Raw genomic sequence first — 15640 nt, forward strand, 5'->3', positions numbered from 1 at the left:
CAGTGGTGTGGGCGGGGTTATACACAGAAAGCTGCTAATCAGTGGTGTGGGCGGGATTATACACAGAAAGCTGCTAATCAGTGGTGTGGGCGGGGTTATACACAGAAAGCTGCTAATCAGTGGTGTGGGCGGGGTTATACACAGAAAGCTGCTAATCAGTGGTATGGGCAGGGTTATACACAGAAAGCTGCTAATCAGTGGTGTGGGCGGGGTTATACACAGAAAGCTGCTAATCAGTGGTGTGGGTGGGGTTATACACAGAAAGCTGCTAATCAGTGGTGTGGGCGGGGTTATACACAGAAAGCTGCTAATCAGTGGTGTGGGCGGGGTTATACACAGAAAGCTGCTAATCAGTGGTGTGGGCGGGGTTATACACAGAAAGCTGCTAATCAGTGGTGTGGGCGGGGTTATACACAGAAAGCTGCTAATCAGTGGTATGGGCGGGGTTATACACAGAAAGCTGCTAATCAGTGGTGTGGGCGGGGTTATACACAGAAAGCTGCTAATCAGTGGTGTGGGCGGGATTATACACAGAAAGCTGCTAATCAGTGGTGTGGGCGGGGTTATACACAGAAAGCTGCTAATCAGTGGTGTGGGCGGGGTTATACACAGAAAGCTGCTAATCAGTGGTGTGGGCGGGGTTATACACAGAAAGCTGCTAATCAGTGGTGTGGGCGGGATTATACACAGAAAGCTGCTAATCAGTGGTGTGGGTGGGGTTATACACAGAAAGCTGCTAATCAGTGGTGTGGGCGGGGTTATACACAGAAAGCTGCTAATCAGTGGTGTGGGCGGGATTATACACAGAAAGCTGCTAATCAGTGGTGTGGGCGGGGTTATACACAGAAAGCTGCTAATCAGTGGTGTGGGCGGGGTTATACACAGAAAGCTGCTAATCAGTGGTGTGGGCGGGGTTATACACAGAAAGCTGCTAATCAGTGGTGTGGGCGGGGTTATACACAGAAAGCTGCTAATCAGTGGTGTGGGTGGGGTTATACACAGAAAGCTGCTAATCAGTGGTGTGGGCGGGGTTATACACAGAAAGCTGCTAATCAGTGGTGTGGGCGGGGTTATACACAGAAAGCTGCTAATCAGTGGTGTGGGCGGGGTTATACACAGAAAGCTGCTAATCAGTGGTGTGGGCGGGATTATACACAGAAAGCTGCTAATCAGTGGTGTGGGCGGGGTTATACACAGAAAGCTGCTAATCAGTGGTGTGGGTGGGGTTATACACAGAAAGCTGCTAATCAGTGGTGTGGGCGGGGTTATACACAGAAAGCTGCTAATCAGTGGTGTGGGCGGGGTTATACACAGAAAGCTGCTAATCAGTGGTGTGGGCGGGGTTATACACAGAAAGCTGCTAATCAGTGGTGTGGGTGGGGTTATACACAGAAAGCTGCTAATCAGTGGTGTGGGCGGGGTTATACACAGAAAGCTGCTAATCAGTGGTGTGGGCGGGGTTATACACAGAAAGCTGCTAATCAGTGGTATGGGCAGGGTTATACACAGAAAGCTGCTAATCAGTGGTATGGGCGGGGTTATACACAGAAAGCTGCTAATCAGTGGTGTGGGTGGGGTTATACACAGAAAGCTGCTAATCAGTGGTGTGGGTGGGGTTATACACAGAAAGCTGCTAATCAGTGGTGTGGGCGGGGTTATACACAGAAAGCTGCTAATCAGTGGTGTGGGCGGGATTATACACAGAAAGCTGCTAATCAGTGGTGTGGGCGGGGTTATACACAGAAAGCTGCTAATCAGTGGTGTGGGCGGGGTTATACACAGAAAGCTGCTAATCAGTGGTGTGGGCGGGGTTATACACAGAAAGCTGCTAATCAGTGGTGTGGGTGGGGTTATACACAGAAAGCTGCTAATCAGTGGTGTGGGCGGGGTTATACACAGAAAGCTGCTAATCAGTGGTGTGGGCGGGGTTATACACAGAAAGCTGCTAATCAGTGGTGTGGGTGGGGTTATACACAGAAAGCTGCTAATCAGTGGTATGGGCGGGGTTATACACAGAAAGCTGCTAATCAGTGGTGTGGGTGGGGTTATACACAGAAAGCTGCTAATCAGTGGTGTGGGCGGGGTTATACACAGAAAGCTGCTAATCAGTGGTGTGGGCGGGGTTATACACAGAAAGCTGCTAATCAGTGGTGTGGGCGGGATTATACACAGAAAGCTGCTAATCAGTGGTGTGGGCGGGGTTATACACAGAAAGCTGCTAATCAGTGGTGTGGGCGGGGTTATACACAGAAAGCTGCTAATCAGTGGTGTGGGCGGGGTTATACACAGAAAGCTGCTAATCAGTGGTGTGGGCGGGGTTATACACAGAAAGCTGCTAATCAGTGGTGTGGGCGGGGTTATACACAGAAAGCTGCTAATCAGTGGTGTGGGTGGGGTTATACACAGAAAGCTGCTAATCAGTGGTGTGGGCGGGGTTATACACAGAAAGCTGCTAATCAGTGGTGTGGGTGGGGTTATACACAGAAAGCTGCTAATCAGTGGTGTGGGCGGGGTTATACACAGAAAGCTGCTAATCAGTGGTGTGGGCGGGGTTATACACAGAAAGCTGCTAATCAGTGGTATGGGCAGGGTTATACACAGAAAGCTGCTAATCAGTGGTATGGGCGGGGTTATACACAGAAAGCTGCTAATCAGTGGTGTGGGTGGGGTTATACACAGAAAGCTGCTAATCAGTGGTGTGGGTGGGGTTATACACAGAAAGCTGCTAATCAGTGGTGTGGGCGGGGTTATACACAGAAAGCTGCTAATCAGTGGTGTGGGCGGGATTATACACAGAAAGCTGCTAATCAGTGGTGTGGGCGGGGTTATACACAGAAAGCTGCTAATCAGTGGTGTGGGCGGGGTTATACACAGAAAGCTGCTAATCAGTGGTGTGGGCGGGGTTATACACAGAAAGCTGCTAATCAGTGGTGTGGGCGGGGTTATACACAGAAAGCTGCTAATCAGTGGTGTGGGCGGGGTTATACACAGAAAGCTGCTAATCAGTGGTGTGGGTGGGGTTATACACAGAAAGCTGCTAATCAGTGGTGTGGGCGGGGTTATACACAGAAAGCTGCTAATCAGTGGTGTGGGCGGGGTTATACACAGAAAGCTGCTAATCAGTGGTGTGGGCGGGATTATACACAGAAAGCTGCTAATCAGTGGTGTGGGCGGGGTTATACACAGAAAGCTGCTAATCAGTGGTGTGGGTGGGGTTATACACAGAAAGCTGCTAATCAGTGGTGTGGGCGGGGTTATACACAGAAAGCTGCTAATCAGTGGTGTGGGCGGGGTTATACACAGAAAGCTGCTAATCAGTGGTGTGGGCGGGATTATACACAGAAAGCTGCTAATCAGTGGTGTGGGTGGGGTTATACACAGAAAGCTGCTAATCAGTGGTGTGGGCGGGGTTATACACAGAAAGCTGCTAATCAGTGGTGTGGGCGGGATTATACACAGAAAGCTGCTAATCAGTGGTGTGGGCGGGGTTATACACAGAAAGCTGCTAATCAGTGGTGTGGGCGGGGTTATACACAGAAAGCTGCTAATCAGTGGTGTGGGCGGGGTTATACACAGAAAGCTGCTAATCAGTGGTGTGGGCGGGGTTATACACAGAAAGCTGCTAATCAGTGGTGTGGGTGGGGTTATACACAGAAAGCTGCTAATCAGTGGTGTGGGCGGGGTTATACACAGAAAGCTGCTAATCAGTGGTGTGGGCGGGATTATACACAGAAAGCTGCTAATCAGTGGTGTGGGCGGGGTTATACACAGAAAGCTGCTAATCAGTGGTGTGGGCGGGGTTATACACAGAAAGCTGCTAATCAGTGGTGTGGGCGGGGTTATACACAGAAAGCTGCTAATCAGTGGTGTGGGCGGGGTTATACACAGAAAGCTGCTAATCAGTGGTGTGGGCGGGGTTATACACAGAAAGCTGCTAATCAGTGGTGTGGGCGGGATTATACACAGAAAGCTGCTAATCAGTGGTATGGGCAGGGTTATACACAGAAAGCTGCTAATCAGTGGTGTGGGCGGGGTTATACACAGAAAGCTGCTAATCAGTGGTGTGGGCGGGGTTATACACAGAAAGCTGCTAATCAGTGGTGTGGGCGGGGTTATACACAGAAAGCTGCTAATCAGTGGTGTGGGCGGGGTTATACACAGAAAGCTGCTAATCAGTGGTGTGGGTGGGGTTATACACAGAAAGCTGCTAATCAGTGGTGTGGGTGGGGTTATACACAGAAAGCTGCTAATCAGTGGTGTGGGCGGGGTTATACACAGAAAGCTGCTAATCAGTGGTGTGGGCGGGGTTATACACAGAAAGCTGCTAATCAGTGGTGTGGGCGGGGTTATACACAGAAAGCTGCTAATCAGTGGTGTGGGCGGGATTATACACAGAAAGCTGCTAATCAGTGGTGTGGGCGGGGTTATACACAGAAAGCTGCTAATCAGTGGTGTGGGTGGGGTTATACACAGAAAGCTGCTAATCAGTGGTGTGGGTGGGGTTATACACAGAAAGCTGCTAATCAGTGGTGTGGGCGGGGTTATACACAGAAAGCTGCTAATCAGTGGTGTGGGCGGGGTTATATACAGAAAGCTGCTAATCAGTGGTGTGGGCGGGGTTATATACAGAAAGCTGCTAATCAGTGGTGTGGGTGGGGTTATACACAGAAAGCTGCTAATCAGTGGTGTGGGCGGGGTTATACACAGAAAGCTGCTAATCAGTGGTGTGGGTGGGGTTATACACAGAAAGCTGCTAATCAGTGGTGTGGGTGGGGTTATACACAGAAAGCTGCTAATCAGTGGTGTGGGCGGGATTATACACAGAAAGCTGCTAATCAGTGGTGTGGGCGGGATTATACACAGAAAGCTGCTAATCAGTGGTGTGGGCGGGGTTATACACAGAAAGCTGCTAATCAGTGGTGTGGGCGGGGTTATACACAGAAAGCTGCTAATCAGTGGTGTGGGCGGGATTATACACAGAAAGCTGCTAATCAGTGGTGTGGGCGGGATTATACACAGAAAGCTGCTAATCAGTGGTGTGGGCGGGATTATACACAGAAAGCTGCTAATCAGTGGTGTGGGCGGGATTATACACAGAAAGCTGCTAATCAGTGGTGTGGGCGGGATTATACACAGAAAGCTGCTAATCAGTGGTGTGGGCGGGGTTAGACACAGAAAGCTGCTAATCAGTGGTGTGGGCGGGGTTAAACACAGAAAGCTGCCAGTGGTGTGGGCGGGGTTAGACACAGAAAGCTGCCAGTGGTGTGGCGGGGTGAGACACAAAGCTGCCAGTGGTGTGGGCCGAGTTAGACAGAAAGCTGCCAGTGGTGTGGGCGGGGGTTAGACACAAAGCTGCCAGTGGTGTGGGCGGGGTTAGACATAGAAAGCTGCCAGTGGTGTGGCGGGGTGAGACACAAAGCTGCCAGTGGTGTGGGCCGAGTTACACAGAAAGCTGCCAGTGGTGTGGGCGGGGGTTAGACACAAAGCTGCCAGTGGTGTGGGCGGGGTTAGACATAGAAAGCTGCCAGTGGTGTGGCGGGGTGAGACACAAAGCTGCCAGTGGTGTGGGCCGAGTTAGACAGAAAGCTGCCAGTGGTGTGGGTGGGGGTTAGACACAAAGCTGCCAGTGGTGTGGGCGGGGTTAGACACAGAAAGCTGCCAGTGGTGTGGGCGGGGTTAGACACAGAAAGCTGCCAGTGGTGTGGCGGGGTGAGACACAAAGCTGCCAGTGGTGTGGGCCGAGTTAGACAGAAAGCTGCCAGTGGTGTGGGCGGGGTTAGACACAGAAAGCTGCCAGTGGTGTGGCGGGGTGAGACACAAAGCTGCCAGTGGTGTGGGCCGAGTTAGACAGAAAGCTGCCAGTGGTGTGGGCGGGGTTAGACACAAAGCTGCCAGTGGTGTGAGCGGGGTTAGACACAAAGCTGCCAGTGGTGTGGGCCGAGTTAGACAGAAAGCTGCCAGTGGTGTGGGCGGGGTTAGACACAAAGCTGCCAGTGGTGTGGGCGGGGTTAGACACAGAAAGCTGCCGTTGGTATGGCGGGGTGAGACACAAAGCTGCCAGTGGTGTGGGCCGAGTTAGACAGAAAGCTGCCACTGGTGTGGGCGGGGTTAGACACAGAAAGCTGCCAGTGGTGTGGCGGGGTGAGACACAAAGCTGCCAGTGGTGTGGGCCGAGTTAGACAGAAAGCTGCCAGTGGTGTGGGCGGGGTTAGACACAAAGCTGCCAGTGGTGTGGGCGGGGTTAGACACAGAAAGCTGCCAGTGGTGTGGGCGGGGTTAGACACAGAAAGCTGCCAGTGGTGTGGTGGGGTGAGACACAAAGCTGCCAGTGGTGTGGGCCGGGTTAGACAGAAAGCTGCCAGTGGTGTGGCGAGGTGAGACACAGAAAGCTGCCAGTGGTGTGGGCGGGATTAGACACAAAGCTGCCAGTGGTGTGGGCAGGGTTTTAACCAATTTAGCATTCAGAGCCCTGCTAGATCCGCTGCAGAGGAAACTGACCATCACAACTGCTGCACCCAGTAAACTGCCACATTGCTGGAGTCAGGGTCTTTCTTCCTACCTCATGCTGCTGTCAGATTAGGCTTCTTTCACACTTCCGTTGGTACTCGGTCATCACCAGGTGTTGGCGCAACGTACCGACGGAAGCTTATGAAATTTTGAGTGACGTGAGCAGCGGACGCAGTGATTCAACGCGTCCGCTGCTCATTGTAAAGTCCCAGGGAGGAGGGGGTGGAGTTCCAGCCGCGCCTGAGCATTAAAAAATGCAGGAGAGGACGTACGAAAAAACGTTTCCTTCTACGTTTTTTCGCAACGACGGCCCGCCAAATACAGACGCATCCAGTGCACGACGTATGGAACGTGTGTCCATACGTCGTGATGCGTCGGTAATACAAGTCTATGTGAAAAAAACGCATCCTGCGGGTAACTTTGCAGGATGCGTTTTTTTCACAAAACGACGCATTGTGACGGTGCAAGATAAACGTAAATGTGAAAGTAGCCTTACATAGCAAAAACCTGACAGATACCCTGTAATAAGAAGTTGGTCCACTCTTCTGTGAAATGTTGCCTATTCATTTGTGAGGTCAGACACTAATGTTGGAGGAGAGAGTCGGGCTCATAATCTCCACTCCAGTTCATCTCAATGGTGTTTGGTGGGTGCGAGGTTCGAGCTCTGTGGCCGCTTATGTTTTTCCACACCACACTCCCTCCACCGTGTCTTTATAGACCTTGCTTTGTACACTGGCACAATCAATCTGTTCCCACAAAGCTGTAAGCTACTATTGTCCAAAATATCTTGCATGGTGAAGCATGAAGATTTCCCTACTGTGGAAGTGAGGGGTCAAGACGACCACATTGCCTGATAGAGAGACTTTTGTCATTTCCACTGCTGCAAAGTCCAGGCTTTACACCACTGCATCGGACTCTGCAGTTATGGAGTCAGCAGAGCGTTGATGACTTCTCTGCCCTCTGCTCCTCAGCACTCGGTGACGCCATTTACCACATTACGTGGTCTCGATTTTGTGGCAGAGTTGCTGCGGTTCCTTCCACTTCTCAATAATATCACACAGGCGAATGGGGGGGTGGGGGGTGGGGGGTGTAGATTTAGAAAGGAAGAAGTGTCATGAATGGACTTGATACCGCGATGACCCCCTATAATAGGACCGTGCTGGGATCACTGAGCCCTTCACAATGTCTCATTCCTTCCCAAGTGCCTATAAAGGCAGACTGCACAGCGAGGCTATGGGACTAAATGAAAAACCCAAACTCAATGATTAATACCTGCATCCCAATACTTGGTCCATATAACTTTCTTAAATCATCTAAATCTTAAATGTTGAATCCTACACAAAAGCCAAATCCTTTTTGATAAAATTAGAGTTTGAATCAACGACAGTACAATCTCCCAGCCCTCCACATGCACATAACCATCCCTCCCAAAAAACAGTGAAGACGTAGAACTTCTGTATATACCCAATCTCACACTGCACTCTGCAAACGCATTACTAATCTTACGACAAGCTGGAAAAAAAAAAATTCTTACTTTTACATAAAAAAATAGGGGTTTCAACCATGCCACTCATCCCCCCCCAAAAAAAAAAACAAACAAACAAACAAACAAACAAACAAACAAAGAGGATTCTTTCCCTTTTCTAAAAGTGGCTGGAAGTTATTGATAATTGAAAAATAGAGAAAAAAGAAGAAAAAAGTCTTACTTACCTCTCTGAACTCCACAGCAACCTCTGGAGGGATGTCATCCCAACCATCGGTCACCTGGCTGCAACCAAACAGTGACAATTTAACTGTATTGGTGGTCCTGGAAGAAACCACTGGAATGAATGGTGGCAATTGAGCAGCAAGGGATTTCCAGGACTATTTTATTTTACCTGCCAGTTCTATCTGGCACTGGATCAAAGCGGTCACGGACTGCCCTTGCGGGAGATTCAGCTGCACCAAGTCATCAGAGCAGCTCTTCCTCTTCTGGGCTGCTCTGTTGACAGAGCAGAGCACAAGAAAAGCCGCTGCTCTGTCAACGTGACATCAGCAGTGTCAGTGACCACTCGGTGCCAGAAGAGATCTGCGCTGGGTATAATAGGCAGGTAGTTAGCATTAACAACTAACTGCTTGTTAGTTCTTAGGCCCATAGTAAAAAAGTAATACAGTCCTGGTAACCCCTTTAAGAGATGTAATTTTAGAAGTGAGTGAATTTTTCAGAATTCTGTTCAGATTACGATTGGCAGCGAATATTGTATTTGCAATATTCGCACGACACAGCTGAACGCCATTGACTCCAATCGGTGTAAAAATGAACGAATATATTCGGAATTGATCGTCAAGCATAAATTCAGCATGAATAGGGTACCAATATGGCACGAATAAGGCAAATTCAGATTCGAAGACAGATTCCGTACATAATTTGTAGTTTTTTATTGTATAATCATTCTTCACTCTGGACACTTTTGAAAGAGTCATAGAAACCACAGTAATGTAGTGCAATATCAGCGTACCCCACCTACAAGTGATACCGTCCTAGACCCTACCTACAGCACCAAGAGAGAAAGGAAGGTACGGATAAGTGATGGTGGCTGGGAGAATGAGATTCAAAGACATCACGTACCTCAAAAACTGGGGTTGAGAGGAGACTGATATAGGAAGCAGATGGCAGCGTAAAGGGACAGAAAGAAAAAAGACGTAATGTTAAAAAGAAGACACACATATGAAGGATTTGGTTAGATGACAGAGGAATGAGAGTGGGCAAGGTGATCCTGAAAGAAGAAACTAATGGAGCCTCAATCTAAGCTCCCACACTATAAACCCAGACATCCCGAGGGGCTTAGACGAACTGTTCACAAGGAGGTAGTCCTTCAATTCACCATGAAGAAACCCTCCAGATGACACACGAGCACTCTGTGAGGGTAACAAAGTCCGGATTCTGTCGGTCCACACACCAGTCACTCAAATATCAGGATTCAGACCAGTGTGTGGACGATGCGGATTGTATAAGGTTCTCACCTTAAAAAAGTAATAGTAAGCTAGGAGATAACATGGGACACACAATACAATGATGTTTTCATCTGCTGAAGATAAATCACAACAGTGTGTGGAAGAATACATGTTCTAGCCATGGTGAATGTGTAACTGGTGGACAAAGGTAGACCTACATGGAGGCGAGGCTTTTTACACCCTATATAACCTATTCCCTCACAATCAGAGGGTTCTTCAAGCATCTAATGGCCTCTGTCACCAGACCAGGAACATGTTATCAGGTTTCCTCTTTCTAAACAGCTGCCACTGGGTTATTCATCCTCGAAAGCTGTTCCTAAATGTGCGCTCATCTCTCCTTCGCACTCTGGCACACCTGATGAAATCCACTTTTACCTTCTCCTACGCCATACGCTAATCGGCATCCCCCTGACATCATCCACACAGAGCAGATGTTGAGTTGAAGCCCGACTTAGGTTAACTTCCTAGTGCAGGGCAGTAGATGAACCCTTTAAGGACCAGGCCTATGTGGGCCTTATTAGACCAGGCACATTTAGCAGCTGGCCAGGAACCAGCTAATACATCCACATTTATCAGAGGCCCTCTAAGGCTTGCAATATACGGCAGGTTTTGTCTCCTGAAAGGTGCAATCTTAAGCAATAAAAAAGATTTCTGCAATTTGTGGTAACAAAATAGCAGGTTTGGATATTTGGAAACAGTCAGGTTGCGCCAAGTGCCACAGTGCTGCCACACAATCACTGGATGGGATGTAATGCAGCACTGACACCGTCGCGGGGCATATATAAAGCTGTCGTGTGGGAGGTAAACCAGCATTGCCCTGATTTATCAGAGGAGACTTGTGCATTTGAAGGACAGATGCTGGAACCTGCCACCAAGATTGACGCCACAGGAGAGCTGAACATGGTAATAAAGTTTCTTTTGTAAAGAGAAGAATGTGTTTTCTTTGCCCTCATGGCCGTAAAATGCAATCACAATGACACTTCATAGGGCACTGCGTCAGAATGTGACTAAGGGTACTGTCACACTAAACGATTTACCAACGATCACGACCAGCGATACGACCTGGCCGTGATCGTGGGTAAGTGGTTGTGTGGTCGCTGGGGAGCTGTCACACAGTCAGCTCTCCAGCGACCAACGATGCCGAAGGCCCCGGGTAACCAGGGTAAACATCGGGTTACTAAGCGTAGGGCCGCGCTTAGTAACCCAATGTTTACCGTGGTTACCAGCGTAAAAGTAAAAAAAAACAAACAGTACATACTCACATTCCGGTGTCTGTCCCCCGGCGTTCTGCTTCTCTCCACTGTGTCTGCGCCAGCCGGAAAGCACAGCGGTGACGTCAGACGTCACCGCTGTGCCCGCTTTCCGGCCGGCCGGCGCTCACAGTGCAGAGAAGCAGAACGCCGGGGGACAGACTCCGGAATGTGAGTATGTAGTGTTTGTTTTTTTTTACTTTTACGCTGGTAACCACGGTAAACATCGGGTTACTAAGCGCGGCCCTGCGCTTAGTAACCCGATGTTTACCCTGGTTACAAGCGAACGCATCGCTGGATCGCTGTCACACACAACGATCCAGCGATGACAGCGGGAGTTCCAGCGACGAAAGAAAGTTCCAAACGATCTGCTACGACGTACGATTCTCAGCAGGGTCCCTGATCGCTGCTGCGTGTCAGACACAGCGATATCGTATGGATATCGCTGGAACATCACGGATCGTACCGTTGTAGCGACAAAAGTGCCACTGTGTGACAGTACCCTAAGCGCAGAGTTCAGACTACAGTATGAACCACGTCTTATTATGCAGCAGTATGGACAATGCAATTTATCTGCAGCACGTGGATTACTAATACTGCTGGAGATGGGCCGTGTGTACTTCAGGCTGGCCTATCAGACTCATGTGCCCGAGCATCCCCACTGCCACTTACCAGAAGGGTGTCTTCTGAAGAGTAGGAGACCAGTTCTGAGGACACCGTGCGAATGCTGGATAATCCAGTTAGTGACACGTTTGACAACCTTCGTTTCCGGACACCACTACAGTTGTTCGGTATCTTGAAAGCACATCGCTTGTGATAGTTGAGACCACATCCTGAAGAAAAATATAAAAACACTTTAAGGCTTCCACTGTCATATCGACCTTGCCCGTGTGGCCGATAAAGATTTTTTCTCAAAGTTTCAGAATGAAGTAAACATAAATATCCAAATTTAGCTAAAATGCATGGTGCCAGCTACATCAGCATCACCGATGTGCCTAGCGATTGGTGGCAGCAGTCACGTCACATCAACATGCCGACACTGCCGTAGCCAGCAGCGGAGAGATGGCGTGGGAATAGCAGGGGCGCAGAAATTACAACTGTTACTTTGATCTACCGGAAACCTTCAATGTTCTACAAAGAAAAGTGAAGAGCGAGATCTCCGGTTTATACACACTATAAACGGGCAAATGGATGTAATAAGGTATGGAGAGCCACTAACGTCATCCCTTATTCTCATAGCTCAACCTACTACAGTGAATGGTTGGCCACCTAATGACTGACATGAAAGGCATCAATTCTCCTACAGTGACAACACCAGCTGATAGCTGGGGGTCACAAATGCTACACCCTTGGAGATCATCTGGATATCACCTATAGGAGATTTGGACATATCGGAGCAATATGTTAATTTACTACTTCAAAATCACCTTTTTTGGACAAATCTGGATTTTACTACTTCAAAATCACCTTTTTTGGACAAATCTGGACAGGCTTAACATTAACTGCCACCAAATAATGTTGTGTAGGGCCTCATTCCACCCACAACTGCACTCTTAGTATTGACTTTCCAAGGCCGGTGTAAAAAATCTGTCACAAAGACATTGAAAATTAGGTGTTGTGAAGTCATATTCCTGTCACCATTCCTGAATAGTGATGCCGAGAGCTTTATCCTGCTCACAGAGACCAACACTATAACGCTGCTACGGTTAAGGAAGATCTAAGCCAAAGTAACATCCACCTGAATCCACAAGTCAGGACTTGAGGAGAACATTATCCTGGGGGTCATGTAGCCTCCCATCAGCTATGTGTTTTACATTGTACATCCTGGAGACATCTCTTCCCAGGTAAGTGATGTACACACACTATAAACTCCGCATGATGGGCAAAAAAATGTGATCCATCAGCCTAGCCAACCTTCCTCTATTGCTCCCTGGTCCAGCTCTGAGGCTCGAATACCAATTGCAGGCATCATCAGAGGTTGATGGGGGTCAGCATGGGCTCTCTGACCAGTCTGTGGCTAAACAGTGGCATACGTTGCAATGTGCTACATGTCCTCACATCTTTCTATCATAAGCCAGCAGTAACATATTGGGCAATGTATAAAACATTAGGCATTTTATATGGAGTCCTTCCTTGGATTCATTTGGGTAGGTAGCCACCATACCAGCAACACCTGCTGTTTTGGAGATGGGAAAATCCAACAAGAAGATCTAGCAAGTTCAAAAAAATATATATAATTTCCCATACTAAGTAAAGGCAGTAAGGGATCGTTTGCCAAAAACCTTGGATAATAGTGAAAAAAGACCCCATGTTTTGGAGATGCTCAAACCCAGCCTTCTAGCCATCACATTTTTACACTTGTTATTCTGATCTTTACTTTTGCCCATTTTTCTGGCCTAACGCTGAAACTAGACAGTTCACTTGCCACCAAATATATCCCATCGGATGAGACAAACATGTCCATAGTATTCCTTTTACGGCGGCTCTGGGTATATTGTAGAATACGACAAGTCATTCTTCCACAGCTTGTCCTCAAAAGGACTCTGACCCCTCTTACCTATTTTGGCGGGTTTGAAGGTATTAACCACCACTGTATTTCAACTTTATATGGGGTTATGGTGTTAAAAGTTGTTAAGTAAAGGAGCAGCCAAGCCTGTAGACGTCTTCCTTCCTTCCATAGCTGCTCATGCGACAAAAATCCAAACACATGATTTGGAAGGGCTGTTTACGTGAAGGCTCGTGAAAATGCTATTCCAGTAATTTTGACAGTTTCCAGACCAACGAGCTATTGTTTAGCAAACACAGCAGATAGCCAGACAAAAAGTAAAAGTGACCAACTAGGATGTGAAACAAAACTCAAATGAACAAGAAAATATAATTTTTTTTTTTTGCAAACAGCTGCAAATACACAGTGGAGACCATAAAAACCCCCACAACATATATGTGCCAATTTTAATATTTGATTGCATCTCTGACATTCTTTTGTAGAAAATGTTTCCAGTATGGCCCCAGAGTCCATTCTTCAGCTTGTGTTAGCTGGTGATGTGTAGCACAGCAAACATGTGGCTTTCCCTCCAGAGCACTTAAAGACAAATCTACTGAAGGCATCGCAGAGAGATTAATTTACTAGACGTGATGGGAATCTATGCGCACGTCCCATTCTTTTGGCTGTTACCTGCTGATATTTGCGGCTCTTCTTTGGATTAGCCGGCCTGGCATCAGCATTGCATGTGACGTCGCACCAAGTCAGCTCATCAAAAGAGGAGCCACAGATGCCGGCATGTAATAGGTAGTACTCCCATTCCTGTACAGCGCCCACCAATCACTGTCGTGGCCAATGAAATAGGAAGTGAGAATCGAATGGAATCACAACAACTCTACCATTGAAAACATTGATCAGCCACAACAGTGATAAGAATGATCTACAGCTAGTTGTTCTCCATTACGCATGGTCAGAAAGGTCCTAATACTCACCCTCACACTTGAGGCCCTGCCTCACCAAGCCCCAAAGCATCTCTCCACAGTGGTCACAGAAGGCTGGAGCCCGGTACGAGTGGACATACAACGCATGTGGACGAATCTGGAAATCTTCAAAGGTTGCAGAGGCTAAAATGACAAAACGGTTCAATTTAGGTTAGTCTGGCTGCATCAAAATGGAATGAAGACACTGCTAACACTATAAAGGAGTATTCTCAACAAGGGACCTTGTGGCATAATCCAGCAGAGAATGAACGGCGAGGCGGCTGCTACAGGAGAGAATGGAAAGCGTTGTACCCCCATCGGTTCATTCTCCACCTCCCCAGGCAGATCAGAGGACCTCTGCTCTGTACATAGGCCACATTGAGATGCCATATAGGTTTAGGTTCGGAAAACACCTATAAAACGAACACACATTTAAAAAAAAAAATCTGTCCACTGTAAGTTGACAATGTTACGTTATTTACACACTGCGACTAATGAATACATGAACGCCAATACTGCAGAAAATGTTGAAACTGTAAGCTACTTAGCGTTTTTTCATCAAAGAACGTAAGCGCCATCCAATCACGTCAAGGTGTACATTTTATTATAGATGACCCCTATCACTGATGTGCTAACTTTCCATGTGCCAAATCAGCCTCATGTGAATCTAGTTTCTTGAGAATATCACCCCAATCCAACTCCTGGGATTATGGTGTGTGAGGGAATACGGTGTGGTAGCCAGATCCCTCCGGTCTTCATTCCAGGTGTACTAACATCTCAAAATGACATTACATTTGGTCGCTGAAAAAGTGGCACGGCCGTTTCTCCACAGCATCCCAAGAGCAGTTTTTCTACACAACACCACCAGGCAACATGTTGCTCGTGTTACAGTGAGAAGCTGTGTGGCCTAAACATGCCATCATGGCCTGCAGCATCTCCAGACTAACCGCACATCTGGAACATCATTGGTTGCCAGCAGAGGATCTTGAGGATTTGCCCAAGTGCCTTCAGTGTGGCAGAACACTCCTCAAAGAACCAGTAATAACCTAATAGCAGACAAGGCGCGTCAGTGCACGACTTCTGCAGGTGGTGCTCATACTCAATACATCGAGAGGCCTTTAAAATTTAGTTTTCATTTTTTCATTATGTACATATCTGTAAGGGTGCTTTCACACTGTGCTTTGCCACGTTTAGTGGCCCCGTCGGGGCTTATGACTGAATGCCTCCCTCCCCGCAAAACGGGATTCGGATGCACATTCAATGAGGCCATAAACTATAATGGTTCCAACAAATTGAAAGTGCGCTCTGCTGAGCATCATTTTCGAGAGTGTCCGCATCCAGGAGGTGCATAAGCCCAAAAATGATGCACAACAGAGTGCACGTTCGCTCTGCCAGCACCATTATAGTCTATGGTACTGTCAGAGCAT

General features: G+C 48.0%; 1 protein-coding gene across 1 annotated transcript in view; it reads right to left on the reverse strand.

Annotated features, from left to right (window-relative positions):
• Nucleotides 1-15640, reverse strand: part of PRKD1 (protein kinase D1) — a 157511-nt gene that overhangs the window by 34248 nt on the left and 107623 nt on the right. Inside the window, exons 3-4 of the mRNA XM_077260916.1 lie at nt 14226-14357; nt 11424-11584 (exon numbers count right to left, since the gene is read on the reverse strand). Of these exons, the coding sequence (XP_077117031.1) occupies nt 11424-11584; nt 14226-14357 (293 nt within the window). The remainder of the gene's footprint in view (nt 1-11423; nt 11585-14225; nt 14358-15640) is intronic.

This window comes from Ranitomeya variabilis, chromosome 1 (assembly GCF_051348905.1).
Source record: "Ranitomeya variabilis isolate aRanVar5 chromosome 1, aRanVar5.hap1, whole genome shotgun sequence".
Taxonomy (NCBI): Eukaryota; Metazoa; Chordata; class Amphibia; order Anura; family Dendrobatidae; genus Ranitomeya; species Ranitomeya variabilis.